This window comes from Ursus arctos, unplaced genomic scaffold (genome assembly GCF_023065955.2).
Source record: "Ursus arctos isolate Adak ecotype North America unplaced genomic scaffold, UrsArc2.0 scaffold_23, whole genome shotgun sequence".
Lineage (NCBI taxonomy): Eukaryota > Metazoa > Chordata > Mammalia > Carnivora > Ursidae > Ursus > Ursus arctos.
The window spans coordinates 2,477,686-2,503,678 of NW_026622908.1; the positions used below are offsets into that span (position 1 = coordinate 2,477,686).

General features: G+C 52.0%; 1 protein-coding gene across 2 annotated transcripts in view; it reads right to left on the bottom strand.

Moving 5' to 3' along the window:
- The window catches only part of GALNT18 (polypeptide N-acetylgalactosaminyltransferase 18), a 336,223-nt gene that overhangs the window by 154,578 nt on the left and 155,652 nt on the right, over nucleotides 1-25,993 (bottom strand). For both annotated transcript variants that reach the window (XM_026486788.4, XM_026486787.4), the window contains exon 2: nucleotides 10,394-10,586. In XM_026486788.4, coding sequence (XP_026342573.1) covers nucleotides 10,394-10,586 — 193 coding nt within the window. The remainder of the gene's footprint in view (nucleotides 1-10,393; nucleotides 10,587-25,993) is intronic.

Here is a 25,993-nt window from a genome sequence, read left to right on the forward strand (position 1 = left end):
GCTTGTTCCCATTGGGATAAACAATCCCAGTGACTCCTCGTATAAAGGGGTCTGGGTCTTCTGTCCCATGGCTTCCTCATTCGGCCCACCACTGATGGGACCACAGACCGATTCCTGAGCTCCACATAGCTACCAACAGCCTGGCCATCAGCGTACAGGGCAGCCTGGCCCACGAGCTGTGTGTAGCCAGATCTGGCAATCCTGAAGAAGGGCCAGCAACCCGACCCAGCCCTGTCTTGTGTGAAGGTTGAAAAGGAGATACCCCAGAAGGCAGGAGGGGAGTCTGGGGCAGTAAGAATGATGGGGTTGGAACAGGACAGGTCAGGGAGCTGGAGATGCTGACAGTCACCACTAGAGACCGCGCTCTAACACGTAAGTCAGGAGAATGCAGCCGCGAGCCTCTCCGGGATGTCCTGAACTATGCCGCCCTCCTCCACACCTGAACACCCGGCTTCTGATTGTGTGATGACGTAACTGGGCGTGAGCATCAGCCCACAAAGAACCCCGCCTGCGTGCGGTTGCTGAGAGAGCGCAGCGCCTGGCTCTGAGAGCGCACACAAGCCCCAGGAAGGAGAGCCCGCTGTGATCCCAGGCTGGAAGCCGATCCCTGTCAGACTCTCACAGCCCCCTTGGCCTTACTTTCATGCCGCTCACATGCCATCGCAGCATGTTTTTATGTGATTAATTAACAAACACCAGCGTCTCCTCGAGCCTATAAACTGCACGAGGTCCAGACCACACCCGCTTTACTCACCAGGTATCACCAGTCCCTCGTACCAAGGTCAGCACAGAGTAGAAACCCAGAAGCCCCCGGGTGTGCAGCTGAGTGAACAAATGAATAAATACTTGAATGACGAACAGGAGAACTAATTGAGGCCCGTGAAAGGCCTGTGGGTGGGAATTCCAGCATGATCTGACAGCAGGAATCACTGAGCTGAACAGCAACTCGCTGACGGTACCCTGAATGATTTCCTAACGCGAATACAGTCGCTGTAAAAAATCACTATAAACTTGGTGCCTGAAAACAACACAAATGGATCATCTTACAAGAAAGGTACAGAGGGGCTGGGTAACTTGCAGGGGGTCAACCAGTGTGTAAGTGAGAGACCTGGCCTTGCAACCCAAGTTTTAAACATTGTTCTATAATCTAAGCAGAAGCTTTATCTGTTTGTCATGTTATCCAGTTTCTCTTATCCTCCGATAAGCCAGAGGGGTAGATGGAGCCTGGGTGGCGATATCCAGAGGCTTCGGGGACCTGGCAAGACGCCACATCTGGCTCAGCTATAGAAGAGACAGCCGACATCGAAGAACTGGGAGCTTTAACCGTCTGTAAGGTGAGAGAAACAGGCCCGTGTGATCGGAAACCACGGACAGGTCAACTACTCAGCAGGATGCGATCATCAAAGTGTCCAGCTTTCATCCAGAGGCAGAGCTTCTACAAACATCTTTCGGGTGCTTGTATCAATTTAGAGAAAGGATCTGCTATATCAAATGTCAATTATAAGTAGGACAAGAGGGAAAAGAGTCATTTGAAATGAAAACCAACAGGAAGCAGGGAAACCATTTGTTCCTAAAACATCTTACTAGAAATCCAGAGGAAATGGAATCCCTAGAGCTACATGGACAGTGGCCCAGGGAACAAGTCAGCTGGCTCTGGTGGAGAAGGCACGTCAGGAACTGAGCATCTCCATGTGTCGAGTTTGTTGGGCCGCAGGTCAGGCCCGTGGCAAAGAGAAAGTGGGGGAAGGTGCACCCCTTAGGTCAGAAAAAGGAGGATGGGGCATCTTTGCTCTCCATCAGACCTGGCTCTGGTCTCGGATGCCCAGACCTCTGGGTCTGGGGAGAAATCATTCTTTCTGACGTGCCTGGAGCTCCTCTCACCTAGCGCCGGGGCCCATGGCCTGTCCCATGTGGCTCCTTGTCCGCACAGCAGTCCTCCCAGTACTTAAAGTCATGGTCATGTCCCCCTAAGCCACCTCTTTTACAGATCAAAGACCCAGATGATACAAGTAACAAAAAATTAAATAGCAGTTACTACGTGTCAGGCAGTGTTCTAAATCTTACCATCTCTAATTTGTGCTTAGGAAAATCAAGGCATAGAGAGGCTGGGGAACTTTCTGCAGATCAACCAGCTTGTAATAGTACTCTATAATCGGAGCAGAAACTGCATCTGCTTGTCATGTCCCCCAGCTTCTCTCTTGGCTCCTTCTCCTCTGAACATACTCCTTCCTCCATATCCCTTAAAATCCAATTCTGCACTTGGCATCTGAGTGGCAAAATAGACAAAACTATCACCTCCCCTTCTAAAGACATTATATTTCTATTAATATAGATCAAGATTATATTATCTTTAAGAACAGCCCGCATGATACTATTGGCCCATAAAGAGCTTAACATTAAGAATCAGAACTGTTTTCCCAGAGTGCTTTAGTGAAGGAGTGTGACCCTTCCACCCTGCTGTGTGTGGTTGACATTTTCAATGCAATTGCAGAATCACTATTAAGGGTGTTTCCCCTTTGTTTGGAGTCTGCCCTCAGGGTGGACACATCTTCCACAGATCTCTGGGTCACCTCCACAGAGCCACGATCCCAAACCAGAAAAAGTCACCCGGGCCGGGGAGGGCAAGGGTGTCGCGGCTGTGTCCTAAAGACGCAAGACCCAGCTAAAAATACTGGCTCTGCCACTAACATCTGTGGGAACTTGGGTAGGCTTCTTCACTTGACAAATATTCAGTATTCTCCCATATAAAATAGAAATAATAATAACTACCTCCAAGAGACGTAAAGATAAAGTGACATTAGAAAATACACATTAAGCAGTCTGCCCAGCACCGGGCACACAGTAAGCCAGAAGTGGTGGCTCTTAGTAGAAATCATTAGCCCCTGGGCAGCAGCTCCCACAGGGCCCAGCAATCATGATCCCAGCTGCTCCCCCTGGAGCCATCCCCCTTGTCCCCCAGGACCAGCTACATAATTTGTGGGGCCCAGGGCAGAGGGAAAAGATGGTGGTATTCACAGATTATTCTGAGTTTTACCACAGTGACAGCAGAGCATTAACGCAAGCTCAGAGCGTCTCCGGGCTTCTTGGCACCCTGTGCGACAGGCTGCGCCCTGTACGCGTTTCCTAATACTAGTATCGCTGCTGCAAGAACGCATTACACACTTGCCAGCTTAGAACAGCACACATTTCTTCTCTTACAGTTCTGGGGGTCAGAAGTCTGACACGGGTCTCACGGGGCTAAAATCACAGTGTTGGCAGGACTATGTTCCTTTCTTGAGGCTCACGGTGGTCATCTGCTTTCCTGCCTTTTCCCAGTATCTAAAGCTTGCCCACATGCCTTGGCTAATGGCTCTTTTCTGTCTCCAAGGCCAGCGATGGCTGGTGGAGTCCTTGTCACACTGCCGTTCCCCTGGCCCTGACTCTTCTGCCTCTCTTTTCCACTTTTAAGTGCCCTGTGATTACATTGGGTCCACCCAGATAATCCAGGATAATCTCTTTATTTTAAAAGCAGCTGATGAATGACCTTAATTCTGTCTGCAACCTTCACTCTCCTTTGCCATGTACCAGACCGTAGCCATAGGTTCCAGGGATTAGAACATGGGTGCCCTCGGGTGACCTACTCTATGCACCCAGCCAGCCCTGCTGGCTCCCAAAGTCCAGAGATCTCAGATATGTGTCTGCAGTCTGCACCATGAGGACCCTACAGCCCTCCAATTTGTACATGCAAACCTGTGGCCACACCCTAGCAGTGGCCGCAAACACCCACAGTCACCTTGGATGGACTCTAACCTGCTCCCAGGGGGACCGAGCCCCTGGCTCCATGCTGCATTCTCTCCCTGCTATAATCCCATTCCAGATCTTTCTACTTGGATGTTCACACAGGATCTCTCCAGTTCAGGAATAGGGCTGGTGTGTGTGTGTGTGTGTGTGTGTGTGTGTGTGTGTGTGTATCCCAGTTCCTCCCTCCTGCAGAAAACAGTCTAACCCCCCTTTAGTTATCCCCTCATGCCTTGTTCTCAAACTTGAGCCCCCTAGTCAACCCAAAAGCCAGTCCACACCCTACCCCTGGGAGGGAGGGACAAGGGCCTCAGGGGACGCTGGAAAGAAAGGCGACATCATCACTGACACACTCAGGAGCCTCTGAGATCTCCCAAGGAGAGGCAGGAATAGTACCTGCCGAAGGCTCTGCCCAGAACTACCTTGGAGGTAGGCCACGGAGTTGCCATGGCAACTTTAAGCCTCGAAGCTTGACACCCGGAGCTCCCTTTCTCCTACCCACACCCAAATGCCCATTAGATCAGGCACTCGTCCCTCATACTTTCCGCAGCTGCTGTTCGGAAATGACAACCAGTGCCTGCAGAAAAGAATGGGGCGCACCTGTTGTTGTGGAACTATGGGCTTCCATGTGCCACCTGCCCGACCTGCTGTGGCTGGGTGGGCGCCTGCCCCTACCTTCCTGCCCTGAGCTGCTGAGTGGCTTCGAGCCCCCATGAGCCTCCTCCCCCACAATCACAACCCATCTCCGCAGCGCCCCCCCAAAGCTGCTGCCTGCATCCTCTCTCTCCGTCCCGCAGGCAGAGACTTCCCTGATCTCTTTCTTACACTCTCATTTTTTCAGAACATTGATGCTTCATCTACAGGCAGTAAAACTCACAGATCTTAAGTGAATTTGATGAGTTTTGACAAATGTAGTCCACACCCCAATAACACTTGTTTTTCTCTTCTCTTTTGGGCCCTGGTAGGGTATAAGGAGCAGGAGGACGGATGGCAGGACGCTCTGTGTGCTCAAGGACACAGAGAAAGCCACAGGAATGTCTGCAGCTTGCATCTGCGGATGGGAGGGATGGGGCCAAGTCCAGCCAGCTTGAGATGCAGCTTTTCTCCCCTTTGATCCTGAGGCCTGGGTGTCTTTCCAACCTAGAAAGCAAGAAGGCAACCCCCCGCCCAGATCTGTCAAAGGCCCCTCCTGGGGTGAGGTTCAGGAGGGTCACCAGAGGAAGATACCAATGTCCTGTCTCTTCTGGGTCTTCTCATCTGGATGGTGCTTGTTATAACCATGAAGGGAGAATGAATGGCATTTTGATTTCCCTCAAAGCCAATTGTCCTGGAGCCCAGAGGAAATCTGTCCTTTCTCTGGACAGACCAAAGAGCCCAGATAAGGCTAATAAAACTGTCACACTTCCGGTTCCCATGTCCTCCCTTCCCCAGGGGAGGAAATTTGTCCTTTCTCTGCACAGACCGAAAAGCCCAGATGAGGCTGATAAAACTGCCACACTTCCGGTTCCCATGTCCTCCCTTCCCCAGGGGAGGGCCATCAAAATTGGTAAAAGGAGGCTCCTTGCAGATGCCTCTCCGGGTCCTGCCTCCCTGCCACAGAGGCCACAGAATAGGGCTTCCATGGGCCATCCAAGTCCAGCCCCTGACTTACTCCAAACTTGCAAGAATGGCCCCCCTCCAAGGAGGCTAGGAGATGGTTAGCAAGCTTTCAGATCCCCTGCCCTGCTCTCCCACCATCTTCCATCTGGATTCCTACTATGGCGTAAGCTCCTTGAGCTTTCTCTGTCTGGTGCTTTACTAGGTGCCTGGCACACACTTGGAGCTCAATACATGTTTGTGGGATGAATAAATTAATAAAGCCTAGCAACCAGCTGGATGGACTTTTTCCCTTCTGGTTATGTCTTCTGCTGTGTATAAAGCCCTGAGTATAGGATGGTCCTTTCAGCCAGATGACAAAAGTGGGTCAGATCGCATCTTTCAGCACCAAGAAAGGAGACAAAATAAGGGACCAGCCAGAGATGATGGAAGACAGGGTGGAGCGGGATTTGGAACACCTATATTCCAGTCCAGGAATGAAGCCAAGCATAACGTCAGGGTTAGAACTTGGAAGAGCCGACCCAAGAATACAAAGAGCAAAGTGCAAAGTCCAAGGACACCTCCAGGGGCAGAAGTCCCCAAGGGCACTGAGAAGGAAGCAAGAGTCACCTGGCCTGACTCTTCTGGAGACTGTCCTTAGCACAGTGCTTCCTCTCCAGACACTACCCACCCGCACCCACCTTGCCTCATATCCCCACATTACCTGTAGCAAAGGCATCATTCTCTGCCTTGATCATGGGTTTTATGTTCACCACCACAATTTTTCCAGCTCTTAGAGAAGACTCTCCTGACTCAGACGAACTGATCGGCCCAGTGCTACGTACTGTTAAAGCAGTCCCCATCCCCATGACAGTGTCACAAATTGACACTTCAAGGCAGTAAGCATGGTGGCAGTTACAAACACAAATTCTATTGCCAGACGACCTGGGTTCAAACTGTGGCTCTGCCACTAGTGGCCTTGAGTAGATGTTATAGTCTTTCCATGCCTCAGTTTCCTCTTTGGTAAAACGGGAATGAATAAGAATACTGTCAAATAATAAGAAATATATATATTGGTCTCTGCCCCTGGTTTCTGCTAATATTTGGTCTTTGACCCCAGTTCCTGACATGGAAATCCTAAAACTCTTGTCATTCCTGAATGAAAGGAGTGTCTGACACAGAACACAGTCCCTTGTAATTTCCTGGGTGATGGGAGCATCTTTTGATCTAATGAAGTGATTTTTGGTGGGTCCTGAAAGAGAGCTGCTCACCAGAAAGACCAAGCCATGATGAGAAGTTTGGAACTTTCAGCCTCACCTCCCCACTCAATCCTCTGGAGAGAGGAGAGGGGCTGGAAAGTGAGTTAATAATCCATCGTGCCTTCATGATGAAGCCTCCACACAGATCCTGAAGGTATGGGGTTCAGAGAGCTTCCAGGTTGCTGAACAGATCCGCGTACCAGGAGGACAATATACCTCAGGTCCATGGGGACAGAGGCTTCTGTGCCTGGGACCCTCCCAGGTCTCACCCTATATATATCTTCTCAGACTGTTCAACTCTATCCTGCATTACATCCTTCATAGTCAACTACTAAGTATATTTTCCTGAGTTCTGTGCCACTGTTAGCAAATTACTGACCTCCAGGACAGGTGGTGGGGGCCTCACTTTATAGCCGGTCGGTCAGAAGCACAGGTGACAAACTGAGCCGGGTGACTTGCCTCCGAAGTGGGGGCGGGGTCGTGGGACTAAGCCCGTAACCGGCGGGACTGACGCTAACCCGTGTAGATAGTGCTAGAACTGAACTGAATTGTAGGGCACCCAGCTAGTGTCACAGAATTGGCTGGTATGGGAAACCCCCACACAGCTGGTGTCAGAAGGATTGTGAGTAGGAGAATAAAGAACAGCGTGTGTTTCCCAGATGAGTCCCTACTCCAGAGGGTTCCTGCGAGGAGTCAAATAGTTAACAGAAATAAAGTGCCAAATGCATCCCTGCAAACATGGCTCATGCTGTATAAATGTCTGCCAGTGTACTTTGGAATAGGGTGATAGTAAAGACATTGAAGAAAACGTTTCCAAAATGAGTTAAACAGGATAAGCTAAGAAGCAATGACCTTGTTACAAGGCAGGAATGTTTTTAGGGAAATTAAGAGACAAAGAGAGGCCCTGTTTTAGCTAAGCACACCCTTGTTTTGAGTGGTTCACCAACAGCTCCCCGATGTTGGGTGTGCGTCTGGCATGGGATCTGAAGGAGAGCTGGTCGGAGCTTTCCTAGTACGTGTGCAAAGAGAAACTGCACCCTTACGGCCACCGCGGAGAGCACGGGTGGAGACTCCCCGAGAGGGCTCAGCTCTGCCTTGTATCAGAGGTTCCGTTTCTTCTTCTATGAAAAGTCACCTTGCCCCACAGGGGAGACGTGGAAAGCCCCATAAACTGTAGCTCTGGGCAGAGGGAAGGTCGTCCTGTTACGATAATTGCTCAGAATTCTGCCCACCTGGAGTCCTTCAGAGACCCTTTCTCCACAAACTCAGGAAGCCCAGGCTGGACTGCCCACCGAACCGTGCTGCCTCCAGAGCGTGCTTGCGAGGGAGGCCTGCCCTTCTGTCCCCTCCACCCTTCACCTTCCTGTTTCTCTCCCACGGAAGTAGGAAGGAACAGCGACAGGGCACATCTCTCGATGACAGGTTAAGGGGCTCCGGCATCAGTTGGCCCCTAACAAGACAGCTGTGGGTTACCATCAAAGGCCAGGATTTGGCATCTGGACACACGGGGTCAAGTCTCAGCTCAGCTACTTATCCAGCTGTGTGATCTCAGACACAACCCTCCTTCTTTCTGTTCCTCAGTTTTCTGGACTCTGAATGGGGAGAATGTGCCAGTTCCTTCCCTACCTCTGCTGGAGGTTGGTGTGGTCCAGATGGGAAGGGCATTCTCAACACGTCAAGCCCTGTGTAAATACCAGCCATTATCAGAGCCGTGTTGCAGTCTGTAAGATCCACCCTTTCCATAGCTTCCTTCTTATTTCCCCTTTAATTTGGAACAAATATGCATTGAGCTAGGCCTGAGCTTTACGTCAGAGCTGGCTGCAAAGTCTGCAGCTCCTGTGCAGGCCAAGGCCAAGGCCAAGGCCCCTGCAGGACTTCTGGGGCCCCAACTCCTCTTGAGGACCCTTTTTCCGGAGCCTCTAGGTTCTGCCCACATCAGACCTGCTTCTCTGCAGCCCCAGGCATGGTCCCTGCAGCACTCCTAGGGGGCGGAGACCCTGTGGCACTGAGATAAAGTCACCTTCAGGATACTCCCAGAAGCCAAACCCATCCCGATACCTGCCCACTGCTAGCATGGTGCGAGCTACCACCGTGTCTCAGCGGGATAGGCAGAAGCCTCCTAACTGGTCGCCCTGCTGCCTCCCAGGCCCTTCCAGTCTGTTCTCAACACGGCAGCCACGGGGGCCTTTGAAAATGACAATCAGTCTGCTCAAGCACTTGCCTTGGGTCCCCATCTCACAGGTACAAGCCACAGCCTGTGCAGCAGCCTACAAAGCCCTTTGCCTATGATTCTCAACCTGGGCTGCACACTGGAGTCACCTGAGAGCTCCAAACGGATACAGAGGGCCACCCCTGGAAACTCCTATCTACTTGGTCTAGGGTGTGGCCCTGGCATCAAGATTATTCTAACGCTCCCTATGAGTTGAATGTGCAGCCAAGTGTGAGAACCACTGCCCCTACTTGACCTGCTTCCTGTGGCCCCTCTGACCTCATCTCCAACTGCTGCCTTCTTGCTCACTCTGTTCCAGCCGCATGGGCCTCCTTTTTCAAACATGCCAAGCACACTTCTACCTCAGGACCTTTGCACTTGCTGGTCCCTCTACCTAGAAAGTTTCCCCCCAGATATCCACACGGCTTGTTTTCTCATCTCTTCCGTATGTTTGCTCAAATGTCACCTTCTTAGTGAGGCCTTTTCTGACCACCTCACTAAAAATTCAACCCCTCCTCCTATTCCGGGAAGCCCTGTTTCCCCCTCTAACTTTCTATTTCTTCATAGCATTTGCTCCCATCTAACATGCTCCATATTTAACTTTTTTGTTTTCTTTATTATGTGTCCCTGCCTGTCTAGAATGTAAGCTCTGTGAGGGCAAGGATTCCTGTCTGTTTTGTTCACTGCTCTATCCCTGTGCCTAGACTATGCCGGCACATAATAAGTGCTCAGTAAATATCCTTTAAATGTCTTCTAGCCCTTGTAGATCCTCAGGACTCTTTCATCCCTAGAGTCCAACCAAGCTCTCCTGGGACAGGGAAAACCATACTCAGTTATACAGTATACAACAGGTGCTCAACAAATGTTTATGGAACTGACCTGAACTTTCTTCCCTGAAAGAACATAGCCTCTTTCAGCAAGATCTTTCCTGAAAAAGATCTTCATATCTTTCCTCCAAATATAAGCTCACTGTAGTTTGCAGCTTTAAGAAAAATTTAAAAATAAGGAGAAAGAGGGGGAAAGAAGGTATGTGGGGAGCTCACAAAAGTTAATGAGATTTTCTCAGCTGCGGTACGTGCCCGCACTTTTAATAATTAGGAGTAATAAAAATTCTAACTGAACCTTAAAGGAACATCTTCTGTAACAAAGAGAGAAGTCAAGACAGACTTCTGTGTCGGGTGTAATGACTTGTTAGCCCTGGAAGATGGATATACTTTAAATACTAATTTATAGAAAAAAAATAATTGTTCATAAAAATGCAACTAATTGGGTTAAAAAGACTTATTAACAGGAATGCCAGATGATTCTAGAGGCTGTAAGGAAAAAATTAGGTTATTAATCCTCAACGTCTCTCATGGAAGAAGCCTTTCCCCTGCTTAGCAGATGGAGAAACTGAGGCTCTGGGAGGAGGAGGAGAGCGACTTGCCCCATAAAGGCTGAGAGCACCGACCCTGGCTGAAGCAGGAGAGGGACCCAGCAGTCTGAAAGCCCTGTCCTGACTGTTCCTGGCACCGTGGTGACCCCATCACCCCACAGGCAGGTCAACAAGGGCCCAGCCACTGACTCTGCTCACCCACTGGGTCTGAGGTCAGGCAGGGGCCGGTTGAGGGGCAGGCGGTCACTGAGGTAGGCGTTGTAGCCGTAGTACTGGAACTGCTTCAGGGCCATGCGCCGGCCTTCAGGGCTGAGCTCCTGGCCCCAGTGTGCAAACAGAGAGGAGTCTGTGAAGGGCTCAGCCTCTGCCTCCTCGGGCTTGGCGGGAGCCTCTGGAGAAAGAAGGGACAAGGAGACAGTGGGTCAGAGTGCACCCCTGCAAATGCCATGACAACCCCTTTCCCTTCCATACCATCACGTTGGGTAAAGCAACCTTATCCCCATATTCAGGGGCTGTGGGGAGGATAGACTGTAATCCTCATGCTTCCTCAAACTCATCCATCCATCCATCCATCATCCATTCGTCCATCCATTCATCCACAGCCACTAGGCACAAGGGATATAGAAATACATCCTATAGGGTCTACCAAGAGGCCTATGGATGTGGTCCCAAGGCCCCATTGCTTCAAGTCAGAACTCCCTCCTTTCCCCACCAGAGATGCTAGCCCGAGCCCTCAAACTGGGCTTCTGCTTGTCTTTCCCAAGATTGCACCCCCACTCCCTGCCAGTCCTGAGCCTGTTCCATGCCCAGGTCCCCTAGCCGGGGTTCTGGTCCCCTTTACAGTTCTTGCCAGCCCACCTCCCTCTCCATTGTCTAGTCTGCTGTGAGTGGCCTGGCCCCGCCGAGTGCCATCCGTCTGGATTCAAGGACCACCAACCAGACTGCCTTCTGCGGCCCCCAGACTGTGCCTACCAGAACAGGGAATCCGTGGCACAGAGCAGTCACCCATGCACTCTGGACACTGTCCACTGGACCCCTGGTAGATTTATAGGTAGGGGCAGCCCCAAGCCAGGTCACGAGCTCATGGTTTCCCTGGAGCTTTCTAAGAAAATGAAGGGGGCATTATTACCCAGAAGAGCACAAGCTTTGGACTCCACACAGACATGGATTCAAATAAAGCCCTGCTCCACCATTCACTGGCTACATGGTCACAAGCAAGCACTCAACCTCTCCAGCCTTGATTCCCCCATTTGTAATGCACGTGTACTAATACCAACCCAGGATCTGAGAGGATTACGTAAAATTACGTATATACAGCACTTAGGCCAGCATATGTCTCAGAAAAGTACACGATACATGGTAATTGGCATTGCACCTAGCAAGGGGAGTCTGGTGGGTCATTTGAATCTCTCTTTTATGGGGGCAAAAGGTAGGTCTTGCCAGGACATAGGATGATGGGTCAGGACTTTGGAATTCATTCTGAGAGACAGGTAATAGTCAGTGTCAGAGATCAGAGAAATTGGACAGAGATGACCGGCCCACTGGATGGTACCCCCCATGCTCCTAACATGATGTAAGTGAGAGATGGCGCTGGGAGCCTGGAGTGAGACAGAGACCAGAGAAAGCAGAAGCAGGTTAGGGACAGAAGAGGCAGGCTTGGGACACTTGCCAATGTCCCCTCAGCCATCTGTATGAAGCCTGTGGGCGTATGACACATACCTATGCCAGGTAAAGGTAGAGGCTGGAGCCAGGCAAGGACATAATGTTCCAGGGTCTTCCAGGTTGGGGAGCTCTGTGCTGTAGACCACAGCTCTTACTCCCACCTCCTCTTGGGGGACTCTCATAAGAACCAGTCTGGGAGAGGGGAAGAGGCCTTCCAACACCCAGGATCCTCCTATCATGGAAGGGGCGCTCGGGGGAGGAAGCCCCTGTCACTGCAGGTGCACGAAGGCTGTCGTTGAGAGAAGGGGACTTTTGTGGCTCCCTGCAAAGTACAGCGTCCTTGATCCTGAAGCAGAGCAAACACGCCGATGCCAGAGACTTTAGTGAGAGAGATGCCAAAAGGCATGTCATCGGGGCTGGGACTCCTGGGTACTGGGTGAACCTGTGGAAGGCACCTCACCTCTCCTGACCGTGTCCTTGGGACATGCCCCAAACTGGAGGTACCTGCATGTCCTGGGAGAACCATCATAGCTGACCCCCACTGAGCGCTGACCGCCAGTCAGGCTCTGCTGTGAAGGATTTTCCCCCATCAACTCATTGCGCCCTGTGGGGTGGGGACTATCGTTGTTTCCACGTTACAGATAGTGAAAGTGAGGCCCAGGCTGACAATAAGAAACTTGCCCTGACTCACTCATAAGGAAGCGAGGTAGCGGACGGTCAGTCCCGGGAGGTCTGCCTCCCCAGGCGGCGGTCCTGACCAACTACACCACACTGGCTCTACGTGGCAATCGGCTGGGACACACGAGTTCCACAGATAAACACGGCACACCAATTTTCCTTAAAGAGATGGAGGGAAACTCAGATATACAAAACAGATGGGACCTAATAAGGAGTGAAATGCAGACGATGTGAGCATTTCTATGACCAAGCAAGAAATGTGGCCACTCAAAGTTCCATCCCAGAAACCAGGGCATACTTGTTCTCCCCTCCGAGGCATGTGTGAAGGGAGGCCCAGGGCTTACGTGATCGTGACGGTCCTTGCTCTCTCTATAAAGATGCATGACTCGTTCATCTGGAATGTTGGGGTAGTAAAAATCTAAATCAGTGAGCCAACGGAATCATATAATATTTAAAAGAAACGGAGTTTTAGTGCTCTCACATACCTACCTAAATGGATATTACCAAGTAAAATGAGATCAGTTAATGAAAAAATTATGATTCACAATTAGACCTGTGTTGCATAAAAATGTATTATAAACATATTCAAGTCCTAGGTTCTACCACATGCTCCTGTCTTTTTGCTCAGTATTGGTATAAACCACAACAAACTGGAAAGCAGTGGGTCTTGGATGATAAATCAGGGGCACGGCAGTGGCAAAAAGTCATCTCTGTTGAATTCCTGCCCAGAGCCAAGCATGGTGCCGGCCGACGTCTTTACCCAAAGTTATCTCTGTCTTGCTCATGGGTGTGGACTCCAGAGCGCGGGTCGACCTCTGTCCCGTTCCCTGCTGTGCCCACAGCACAGTACACATCTCTGGTGAGGGGCTCCATAACCATTTTAAATAAGTTAGTTGGTAAGTACCCTGTAGAGGTTAGTTATTAGACATGAGGAAACCAAATGAAAAGGTCAAATGACCAATCCGAGGACACCCAGTTTGTCAGGGGGCATTGAAGAAAGGTCTGGCTCCCTCCAAACCTCGCATTCTTCCCCCTATACCACAAATGGCAAACTGTAGTCTGAGAGCCAAATCTGGCCTGCCCCCTATTTTGTAAATAAGGCATTGCTGGAACACAGCCTCACCCACGTGCTTACGTGTCATCCACAGCTGCTTGAGAGCTACAAGGGCAGAGTCGACCACATGCGACAGAGCCCAGGGGGCCTAAAACATCGAAAATACGTAACTCTCTGGTCCTTTAAGAAAATGCATGTTGACCCCCTGCTCTACCTTACATGTGGCATCAAAAGGACCGGTTAAGAGGACTGGTGGTGGGGTCAGAATCTGGGTTCTGCACTCCAGATCTACCATTCACTGGTCTAGCCTAGCTTACCTGCACCTGCATCCCCAACCAGGAAGTGTCGTTGATAATAATAGTACCCTTTTCATAGAGCATGTGTGCGTACTCGATGAGATGTTCCATGTAAGGAGCTTAGCCCAGGGCCTGGCACGTAATAAACGTTAGTTCCTAAGGAACCACAAAGACCCACAGCCCCCCCAGGGTGCCCTTCGGACAACCCCTCTTGAGTTCAGATGGGGAAGGTAAATGGCTCTGCCCTGAGGTCCCCAGCTCTGAAAGATGTTGCTGCTGTCCAGCTCCCAGACGAAGGGTTTCCACATCCACTGACAAGTGGCCTACCCTTAACTGGGTCTAGATCCAGCAACTCCCTTCTCTGTCTAGTAACAAAGCAGTCCGACAACGTCATCAGCAAAGGAGGACCATCTTGGACTTGTTGGTGTGACAGGCAAAGAGGCTCCAGGGAAGGGCTGAGGCTGGGACCTCTGCAGGGGTCCAGGGGCATCTGGACACATCTGGTGATGGGCCAGAGCAAGGGCTGTCTGTCACCCCAGGATGAGGCGCACCTGTCAGGAGCAGACTGGGGCTAACTGGATATCACATTTCCTACTGGGGTCCAGACCTACTTGGATGCACCTGACCAACTGAAGGGGGGGGGCTCAAAAGAAGTATATATTCAGATGGCTGAGAGCTCCCCAAGAAACCACTCACTCCTGGCAGAGATTAAGCGGGGCACAGTGAACGCAGCCTGGAGCTGAGCCCGAGTTTAGAGGGTTCTGAGTACAGCACAAACCCTGTAATTCCGGCCCATTTCTCACCCAGCCCAGGTGCTTGTCTGGGTCCTAGGGAGAGCAGGCTGAGAGCGAACACTGGAAGGCCATTCCACCAGACAGCCACACAGAGGGCCCGACTGGCACCTGCGTAACAGAGGCAGAGACAGGGAGGCATTCCCCCACCTGCCCTCACTGTGAGCTCTGTGGCACGGGCAGGCGGGGAGCCCCCAGCAGGACATGAGCAGAGCCACAGGCGGGGGACGGGGGGCGGGGGGGACACTGCCATGCTATGCCCCTGTCTGCACCGTACCCTCCGATGGCCAACTGTCTCCTCAGCATGAAAGACCGAGTCCCTACTAACACTCAGAAGGCCCTCCAAGGCTCCTGGTGATCAAGACCCTGAGACCTCACCCCCCTCCCCCTGCCCCCTTGTCTTCTCTACTCCAGCCACACTGGGCCCTCACCAGACTCCCCAGGCACATCTTGCCTCAGGGCCTTTGCTCTTGTGCTTCCTTCCACACCCTTATAGCTAGCTGCCCTCACTTTCTTTACCTCTTTACTCAGAAGTCATCTTCTCAGCAAAGCCTTTTCTAAACATTCGATCTCCGTGTTCCCTCCGCACCCACTGAAGTCCTTTCTCTATTTGTCTTGCTTGTTGTCTCTCCTGACTCAAATGTGAGCTCTGTGAAGTCAGGGATTTGCTCTGTTCTCTGAGGAACCTCCTGTGCTTAGAACAGTGCCTGTTCTGGCAGGCGCTTAATGACTATCAGGGAGATGAATGAATGAAGCAGTAGCAGCAAGACAGGAGAGGAGCCAGTAAGCCCCCCATCCGTTAGGGACTCCCCACATCCTCGGAGGGAGTTGAAAGGGGCCTGGAGCCCTGTGTCAGCAAGTAGGCTGTGAAGCTAGTAAAGGGCAGGGCAAGTGCCAGTTGTGTGCAGTTAATTTCCTACCTAGTTCACTTACGCGAAGCCTTCTGAGATGGTTGGTATGATCTCAGAAGCTTCTCAGGGAGTTCCACGGAATGTGGTCCTTGGTAGATAACCCCCACCCCTCTCTCAGGACTCTTCGGCAAATCTCTTACATCAGAGAATTACCTGGAGTCTCTCCCAAGCATCCAGAACAGGACTGTGCACAGAGGAACCACCCCAAAAAACATGGGGAGGAGATAAGGAAGGAAGGAGGAAAGGCTGTGTGTGTTTCTTGCCTCTTCCTCTTTCTACTCTCACCTGGAAGAGCTCTGAATTGGAAGGACCACAGGAAGGCTCCAAGGTCCCAGAAACCCAGGTGCAGGGGACTATGAGGTGGTAAGACCCAGTGTCTTCAGAAAACTAACCTAAGATGTGCTCAGGGAGTGTCTCACCCAAACCACAGAGCCTCAGAGAGACTGAGAGTCGGGTCAGGTGTCCTCATTCTTCCCCAAAGTTCCCACAGCCATGTGGCTGCCAGCCTTCCTCCTGAGCTCACCGCTGGCTCGGTCTCTAAGGTGCTTGCTACAGAAATCTGTCAACAAACTCAAGGGGAGGATTCCCCCGGGAGGTGACTAATCACTCCACCTTCAAAGGCACATTTGATGGGTCTGTGCAAAGCATGACACTTCTGACGCTGAGAGAAGAGGCTGACTTCTTCCTCCTCTTTGACATCTCTCAGAGCACCTGCCTTTTGCTTTGTGGGCACGCCCCTCCTCTCCGGTCCAGGGAACCACCGTTTCTGCTCATCCCTAGAATGCCCTTCTTGGCCAGCATCTGGGAACTGCTCTCGGTCAGCTTTATCCCGAGGGGCTCCCCACGGCTGCGCCTCCTTCACTGCTGAGCTCTGGGGGTCACAAGGGGAGTGAACGCTTCTTTTCAGACGATCCACAAATACTCCAGCGGGTTTATTGTGCAGCAGGCCTATCGCAGGGCACTGGGAATATAAGGACCACGCAGAGTCGGTGCCGATCCTCAAGCAACATCCAGTCGGTGGAAGAGCCGGTGGTACAGAGAATGTGATCAATGCTCCCATCCAGCGTGGATAACATGCCACCGGGTCACTGGAGAGGGGAGAGGTGCATGCAGGGACGGCTTCCCAGAGGAGAGCTTGCTCAACTTAGATATAAAGAGTGAGATTCACAGGATCCCTCCGGAAAAGGGTACCCCTCGGGCAGGACCCACAGGAGCAAAGATGCAGCAGCAGCAGCGAGCATAGTGTGGGGCTCAAGGCCTCTGGACAGACGGCTATCCACAGCTGGGGCCTCGGGAGGCCTGGAACAGCAGGGTGCCTGGAAGAACCATGCGGAAAGTGCAAGTCTGAAAGGCCAGGATCGGCCATATCATTCAGAAATAGTTTATGAACCTATAAGCACGTACATGGTATGCCAAAGCCCAACACACTAACCGTCACCAAAGGTACTGCCTCAAGTGGCAAAATGCATTATCTGAGGTCCAGTGAGGAGGGAAATTACAGGACACTCTTGGGTGTCTAGTGCAAACCCTCTTTGCCTCTTGAGCGACCCCTTGTACCCTGCCCTGCAGCCCCATTCCACTGCACTGGCCCTGCAAGGAGGTGAGGCCCAGCCATCACAGTGGCCTGTGATGTAGGGTCTATCCTTCCCATCAGAGGTAAGAAGAAACTGCAGCCCAGAGGCATATTCCCAGCCTCCTTCCATGTTGTGAGCCAAGACACACTGGCTTGAAGACTAGAAACTTCAGGTCCTGGGAGACTTCTCAGCCGGTCTGCACTGGTTCACTGCAATGTTCAACTACCGGAATACTCCCAGAGAGCTGGTAGACAGCTGCTGCCCTGAGTCCCTCCAGGTGGCCTTGCTACCCCAGCTGCTCTGGCTCTCCTCTTGGAATACTCCAGGTCTTTCCACCAGCCAGCAAGTACAAGGTGCATGCCTAGCTTGGCCAGCAGTCCCAGGACCTTACCCCACACTGCAGCCAGCTTTCATGCCTGTGCCTCACTGGTTATTTTGATATCACTTGCTCTGAACCCTTCCTAGGGGGCCCCCCGTGAATAAGAATGCCAGAGACCTTTCACTCAGCTCATCTGCTTCCCCGTGTTAATGCCCAGTTCTCATTGTGCATGACCTGTTTTCTGGAAAGTTCTACCCGTGATTACATGGGGCATCGGGAAACGCCACATTATGGTCTCAGAGATATGCCCACGGTGGCCCACATGCAGCCCACTAATGAGAGCAGAGAATTACAGCCCCATGTCCTGACAGCCTCTGTGCTGATTCATGGAGACAGGAGGGAGCAGGGCAGGAAAGCAGCTTGCGAGGCTTTGAGCAATGATGCAACAGAAGTCACAGCTCTGAGGGCTGTGCCCGGTGCACCCACCAGGCACAAGGAGCACATCTGGAGACTCTGCCAAGGCTTTCGAGGCTCGTGAGCCACTGATGTAGGAAGCTGGAAGAATGCTTACATGAGGGCGGCTTCTGGGGTGAACAGCCCAGACGAGGGCCTGCCCAGCTGTTTTTGCTCCAGGGTCTTGGCGGTGCCGAGACCACACCACGGAGGGGAAAGAAAATGGGGTTTGGAGTGAAACAGACACTGTGCTGCTGCCCAGCCCCATCCACTTCTGACTGCCTGTCTTCTCCAGGACCTCACTCCTGGCAATCCCCATCTTTTGAAGCTGAGCCATTTAGCCAGCTCCTGCTGTGCACTTTACCGAAGCTCCGAAGCTCCGAGATGCTGCTAGCTCTTTGGAGAAGCTGCAGGAGAGGCTAAAGCCCAGACCTCCCCCTAAGAAAGAACCCAAGACCCACCCCTGCTCCTTGGATTTTAGGATAAATCCTAAAATAGCAGTAGAAGGGGTCACATGGCACAGTGGCTGCTGGAGGCCAAAGGTGTCTGGAGCTCCCACTGCAGGGCTGGGTGGCAGTACCAGTCAAAGCCCCCTGAGGGGCAGACAGAGCCACCGGGAACGGAGCTCACATCACTTAGGACCCCCAGCCTGTCGCCTACGCTGAGCCATGTCTTCATTGGAAGCGGCAGCTCTGCTTTTGGCACCTCGCCTTGGGCACCTTTAGGGGTATCTTTGCAGGAAAGCGGTGGAGCCTTCTTCTTGCTTGTGGTTTCACTCAGTTTACTATATATTCCTCTTTCCGGCAGAGTTGAGCAGGCTTTGAGAGTGTGTGGGGAGGGGGCCTAGCTTCTGCCCCGCAGCCAGGCCTGTAGCCACTGCTATTTCTGCTTCTGCCCCCAGGCCATGCTCAAAGCCAAAGCTCTGGGTGTTTGGTGCTGAGATCCAGAACCCAGGAATGAGGAGGCAGGGAGAAAGCAGGACGGACTGGTGGGCCCGTGTCCCAGGTAGCTGCCTGCTGTGGGCACTAGAACTGTGTATAAGGTTTATCTAGGGGACAGGCCCAGGTCCTATCCCCTGGTCCTCCCCCTGGAAAGTTCTGGAGATCCTTCTCTCCCCACTCCTGGGGAGCTGTTTGCTCTCTCTGGACAAGACCTGAAGCCTGGCCCTTCGAAACTCCATCTTCTCCTGTGAAATGGGAACAGCCTGCCAAGCCACTGTGTAGAGTCACTAAGAAGTTGGCTTTTGGAAGGATGAAGGCTAAGCTTTAAATAATGGAGTGGGCCTTGCCGAATATCCCAGATAAGAACTCTTAAAGGATGCTTCCTTTTCTTCCACCTCATTTATTTTTTTAACAGCTTTATTGGGGTATAATTTATATACCATAAAATTCACCCATTTCAAATGTACAATTCAATGATTTTTAGAAAAATTTTCTTCTACGCTTGAGATGCCTTGTTGCATGTTTTATTGGGGGCTAAAAAGAAAAGGCTAATTGAATACCCAGAAATGTACATTTTTCTTGTCGGCTCTCAGTAAACTCACGCCTGCTGGCTTCCCGCTGGTGAGAAGTCACGGTTACTCCTAGTAAAGAGCCTGGTGCTTGGGCCCCACCTGAGCAGCCCAGGCCAGTCCCATCGAGGCCTCATCGGAGCACTACTGCTCAGGCTGTGTTTGCTCCACGCCACAGGGATGGCTGTCACCCTGAATAGCAGGTCAGTCCAGGCTGCCCTCCGCTCTCCTTCTGCTGTATCATCCCCACAGCGCAGGGTGTGTGTGTCCCTTCCCTTCCCTCCCCTGCCAGCATCCAGCCCAGAGGCCCACAGTCAGCCTCTGTGTCCCGGGGCCCCAGCCACAGCGAGGCACTGAGAACTTGTGGGAAATGGTAGCCCGAGAGGCGGGAGGTCTCAGCCAGCTCTCACCTCCAACACCAGGCAAATCGGCTGCCCCTTGGTCCCCGTTCTCGTTCTCGTCTGTAAGATGGACCCAGTGTTTGGGTTTTATTTGGGAAAAAAAGGAAGACTTTAGCATATCATTGTGGTGCTTTTTTTTATACTACTGGGGCTCCCAAGGGGAAATTTTTGGACGTTAAAACACCCTTTGATATGCTAAGAGCCCTAATAATAAGGAAATAAAGCATTCAGCATAAGGCATTTCCCCTCTCTGTGCTTCTAGAAGTGCATTAGAATTGGAGCTAAAGGTCTTTTGCCAGCAGCCTTCACAATTAGGCTTTCTCTTCCAGGGATCTCAGAACCGCTAAGAGGAAAAAGTGAAATCTGACAAGAAAAAGCTCGGAGCTAATCAGAAGAAAGGAGCCCTGACAGTCTCAGGTCTGACACCATTAAAATCTTCTGCGCAACGACTTCATTCATCCTGGCAAAGGCAAATCTGGGAGAGCTTCCTCCGACGCCGAAGGGTGTTGTCGGGAAGGAGCGAGACTTCTTCAGAGCGCTTCATGACCAGGCAGGGCTGGGGCCAGTCCTTGCAAGGGCCGCCTCCTGCAGGGGCTCTGGGCTCAGCTCTGCCCTTGACCAGCTGGCTGACCTTTGTCAAGTTCTTGAGCCTTTCTGAACCCGAGCTTGCTCATCTGTTTCATGGGGACAGTGGTATCTCCCGCTGGCTCACTGCAGAGGTGAAGTGCAGTGGCGACCGGCAGTAAGGTGCTCAGCAAACCATCAGATGCGGGGGAGTGGATTAGCTTCCCGCCGTCAGGATGGCTGCGGGGTCTAAGGCGCTGCACCCAGGATCAGTGTCCTGCGGCTGCTGTGACAATGAGCACAACTGTAGTGGCTGATGACAACACACATGTATTATCTTGCAGCTCTGGACACCAGGAGTCTGACGGGGTTTCTCCGAGATAAAATCAAGGCGTTGGCACGGCTGCATTCCTTTCTGGATGTTCTAAGAGAGAATCCATTTCCCCGGATTCTTGAATCTTGGAATCCTCTCCAGCTTCTAGAGGCCGCCCACATTCTGTGGCTCACTGCCCTCTCACTCCAGGGCCGATGCCAACAGCAGTGCCTTGGGTCCTCTTCACAGCATCGCTCCGACTTTCTCTTCTGATCCCTCTTCCACTTATGAGGAGTCTGAGATTACCTTGGGCCCCCCTGGACCGTCCGGGATGCTCTCCCTATTTTGAAGTCAGCCGATTAGCCACCTCCATTCCCTCTGCAACTTTAATGCCCCTCTGCCATGTAGCATAACAAATTCACAGCCCCAGAGGTCAGCGTGTGCACACCTTTTGGTGGGGGTGGCTGCTTTTTTTTTTTTTTTTTTTTTGCCTACCCCAATAAGAGTGCCATCACCATGGGTTTTGCCATCAATAAAAAGAAAATTCTAAAACCTTGCCCTCGGGGCTGTAGGGAGGCAAAAGAACGACACTGACACTGACATCTGTGGAGCACCAAGCGTGTGCCAGCACAGCTCTCAGCACAGCGTCCTCTCATCCCTGACACTCCAGCGAGACTGCACTCGAGGATATGACCGGAGCTATCAGGACACGACTGACAGCCAGGCTCTCCAAAGGAGCAGGTGCACATGAGGGTAGCAGGTGGCCGTGAGCTGTGCAGGGGCCTCATCCCTGACCTTGAAGCCACCTTGGCCCTGCCTCCCTCACACCCCAGCTAATGAACAACAAAGGACAGCCACGGACGGTGCAAAGCAGGTACTCTGGCAGTCACCATTCTGCCTCTGTTTCTTCTCCACTGGCTCTGATCGAACTCCCAGTTTCCAGCTGGCTCCTGACCATTGGCCTTGCCTCCCACGGCTGTGCTTTGGCCTAGGAATTGGCATTTGGCTACCCAAAACTCTGGCTTTCAAGACTCCCTAAAGGTGCAGTTCTATTGTTTTGGGGATGGGGTGGGGGGAGGGTTCTCATCGGAGAATCTGATGAAACCTGCAACCGTGCCCCAGAAAATGCACACTGACACATGCATGGAATAATCTGCCTTCAATTTCATGGGAGTCACCTGTGGTAGTTGATGTAAAGCAAGGGTTGGCAAACTTTTTTTCTGTAAAGGACCAGTAGTAAATATTTCAGGCTTATGGGTCACGTGGTCTCCGTCACAACCACTCAACTCTGCTGTGTGGGGAGAAAGCTTTATAAAAGACATAGACACCATGTAAATGAGCGGGTGTGGCTGTGTTCCAAGAAAACGATTTATAAAAGCAGGCAGCAGGTCAGCTGTGGTCTGTGGGCTGCAGTTTGCCAAGCCCTGGTGCAGCCTTAGCACCCACTGTGGATCCTGGCCGCTCCATCTACTAGAAGGATGAGCCTTAACTGCTCTGAGCCTCAGTTTCCTCACTTGTAAATGAGGGTAACAATTCCTACTTCATAGGGTGTAGTGAGGAAAGTAGGAGTAAATCTGTGTCGAGTGCTCAGAACAGTGCCTAGCGCCCGGTAAGCTCGGTGAAGTGTCAGCTAGGGTCTGTCTGTTGGTCAAGAGCCTCTGCCTCCAGGAAGCCGGCTTTGAGACACCTCTCTGGCTCCTCTGAGTCGCTGGTATCTAACTCATGGGACGCAACCCTAGTCGAGCTCAGCCCCAGTTGGGAAGGACAAAATGCAGTTATGATTTTGGATGTTCAAGTCCCTGTCAACAGGATGCTGGGCAAGGCCAGGGATAGGGAAATCAGGCCCCACGCCCTACAGGGGCTGGCAACGGTTAGGGAAAGCAGCCCCAGACAGGTGGGCTAGGATTCAGGAAGGTGGCAAGTCCTAGCAAAGAACAAGAGAATGGCCGGGGGTCTAGGGAGAAGCACCACTATTTCTGTCTGGGCTGACATAGCAGGTGAGGAACGGGGATTTGTTGGATCTGGGAGACCATTCCAGACAGTGTATGCTGATGTTTCGCAGACAGACAGACCCCATGCCTTCTCCGGAGCCGAGCGTGCATGGGACAGAGTCTGGGCCTGGGGTGGGGGCCGAGCGCTCCTCTGAGAGGGCCCGGCAGGCAGGGGCAGCCAGAGCTCAGCATGTGCGCACACACTCACGGAAATGCAAGAGGATGTGATTAGAAATTACGCAGAATGAAAGCTTCCACTAAAGGTCCGAGTCTTTACGCCCCAAGCCAACCATATTAAGAACATGTGAAAAACTCACTTTAAGGAGTGACGAATGTGTGTATCTTCGGAACCAGGATTTATAGGTGCCGTTATGCACTACTTTAAAACAACCCTTTAAACCCAGAATTCTGCCTAGGAGATATAATGAACTCTGAAGCACATGCCATCATTTTTTTTTTCCCTGACAGCTGACAGCCTGGAGCTGAGCACCCGGACTTCTAAATATACACCTCACTGTTCAGACATAAAACACGGTGTTTCCACACATCAATTTCTTGGAATGAACTAGCCGGTCGACCCTGATGATGTTCAAGTGGCATGCTTCTCCCAGCACGGATGTGCCGATGGAAACAGCTGGGCTCGGAAGGGAGGAAATGTGGCCCCTTGCACTAGGACAGTCTGCAGCCCCACCCACCGGACACATGCAGTAGCCACACCTCCTAGGTGCTGGGACGCCTGCGGAGAAGTCCTGGCTTTGGGAAACCGGGAAGGGCATGTGTACCTCTCCTCTCCGGTCTCAGCCTCTCCACAGCAGCCTGCGGCCTGGCAGCATCTCTCTTCTGGTCGTCGAGGAGGAGCCCTGTGCTGGAGTACAGTGGCCCCCAATGTTAGTGAGCATCGCCAGGCTCACCCAGGGGGCTGGTGAGATCACAGAGCGCCTCTGGGCCGCACTCCAGGAGGGGCTGACTCTGCAGGTCTGGGGTAGAACCGGAGAATATGCATTTCTGACAGATTCCCAGGGGCCGCTGAGGCTGCTGCTTGGGGCCCTGCTCTGGGAACCAGGCTGTCGAGGTGACTGGAGTCCTAGGCCTCCTTCTACTCTGGCTCTGCGGCCCATGCCCTCCGTGAGTGGGCAAGTCTCCTCTTCTCTTCAGGCCTCAGTTTTCTCCTGGGTAAAGGCGGGGGGAGGGGAGTGGCAAGATGAGATCAGGTCCCAAAATGCAGTGATTTTAGGTGCTTCAGATCGCAGATTCTGGCTCACACAGGGACTGGTGGCTTCCCCTCAGGAGCAGAATGGCCAAGGGAACCCTTCTACCTCTAGTTCAACTCTTGTATCTAATGAGTAAACTAAGTAAAGTCCAGAGAGGTTAAATGACTTGCCCGAGGTCACACAGATCGGGAGCAGATCATTCTTAGCCTGGGGAAGGAGACAAAGCCTCCGAAGGCCCTCATTCCGCCCTCGGCGCTCCCTCTAACACCCGCGAGGATTATGCACGTAGCTCTGGGGAAAGGCAATAACCTGCTTGACCATCAAGGATTTCCAGCCTCGGAGGCAGCCAAACCCCAGAGCCTGAGCCTTGGGTGAACCAGTGAAACCCCTACAGAGACCCCTCACCCGTGCTGGTGTCTAGATCCAGACCTAGAGAAGCACCTGCAACCCATATGTCAGGCCTGCACAAAGCTCCCAGGTGCTCTGCAGGGGTGGAAGCGGAGGACATTAATCATAAGATCCAGGGACTATTAAACCAGGCTCCCGGAGGAGGGCAGAGTTCCTGGTTTGCTTGGTTACCACCAGCTGTATCCTCACACATGGGCACACACACACAAACACACACACACACACGCACACAGGCACAGAAGGTCACGGCAGCCTGTCCTGAAAACAGATTCATCTAGTCGCAAGCGCTGCTCACCACACAGAGCAAGACCATTAAAAATGTGTCATTTCAAAGACAAGAGAACACTTGTAAAAACAAACTTTCAAGAAGCAATATTATGGGGCTCCACTCTGGTTAAACAGCCCCCATCTGAATCCTCCAGTGCAATTGACAGTGGAGAGAGATCTTAGGGTCCAGGGCGTTGCTGTGTTCGGTCTGTGCACAGGTTCCTGGGTGCCCGGGCTACGGAGGTCCCAGGGCTGGTTGTGTCATCTCTTCCAGCAGCTGTTGGCTCGCTGGACATCTTTTCACAACTGTCCTTGGCCATAAATCTCCTAGCCCTGGCAGCTGTCCCTGTATGTCAGTGAAGAGAAGTGGATTTGTCCTTCGAAAAAGTTAACACATAGGCCCTCCCAAGCCCAAGCCCCTGCAGGACCCAGAAAGGCTTTGAATCCGTGTCAAAGAAGCCATCAAAGGAAATAGGCCATTTTCAAACAAAATCCATTTCTCGAGCATGACGGTAAAAATATTTATCACATGAAAGATGTGAAAACTTTTATGATGTCTCAATGCTCTGTATTATGAATGCAGCATGTGTCCAGTGGAATGTGTGCAAAAAAACCAGTCATGCCTATGATTTCGATAGCGGGAAAAATTAGTCCTTTCCATCTGGCAAATTCTTAATTTACCAACCCAGTTGTGCTGTATGGGCACATGAGGCCAAGGAAAGAGGCGAGCCCGGCATTCAGCCAGACAAAATCAGCAAAGGCTTTGGACAAAGAAACGCAGCACATCCAGGCCACAGGGAATAGGGGTCCCGTGCTTATCTGTCTCTGTCAGCCATGGCTTTGGATAGCATCCACACTCGTACCTCAAGCACGAGGTCAGACAAGGCCACTTCAGCGGGTCTCAGGATCTAGGTCTGAACTTTCTTCAGGGAACTTCATAATCATGACTGTTTGCCTCACCAAGGGACATGATAAAGCTCACTGCTATGCCCCAGAAAGGAGCGTGAGGGGGCAAGCCAGGCTTCCTGGGAGACCCAAGTCTCCTGGGCTCAGCTCTGGGGATAAGAATGCTGCTCGGAGACTGTGCGGCCCTGAAGTTCTACCTCTGTGCCCTGCCTTGAGGTTGGTGGGTGACCAGAGAGGGCACTCAGAAGCACAGCCTCTCACGTGCCCATGAGTGTGTCCTTCTCTTCAGAAAAGAAAGGCCCCTAGTTCTAATGTCCTTTCTTTCCGGGGCGGGGGGGGTCCAAACAGAAGCTCCCGGACAGGTCCTAACACACTGAAGAAGACACAGGAGCTTGCCCTACCTTTTCTGGGTACCCACGGAGAGGCAAAGATTAAACTCCATGCATTTGGAGTTCGGAATGAAAGTGAATTCACTTATTCAACTAACGT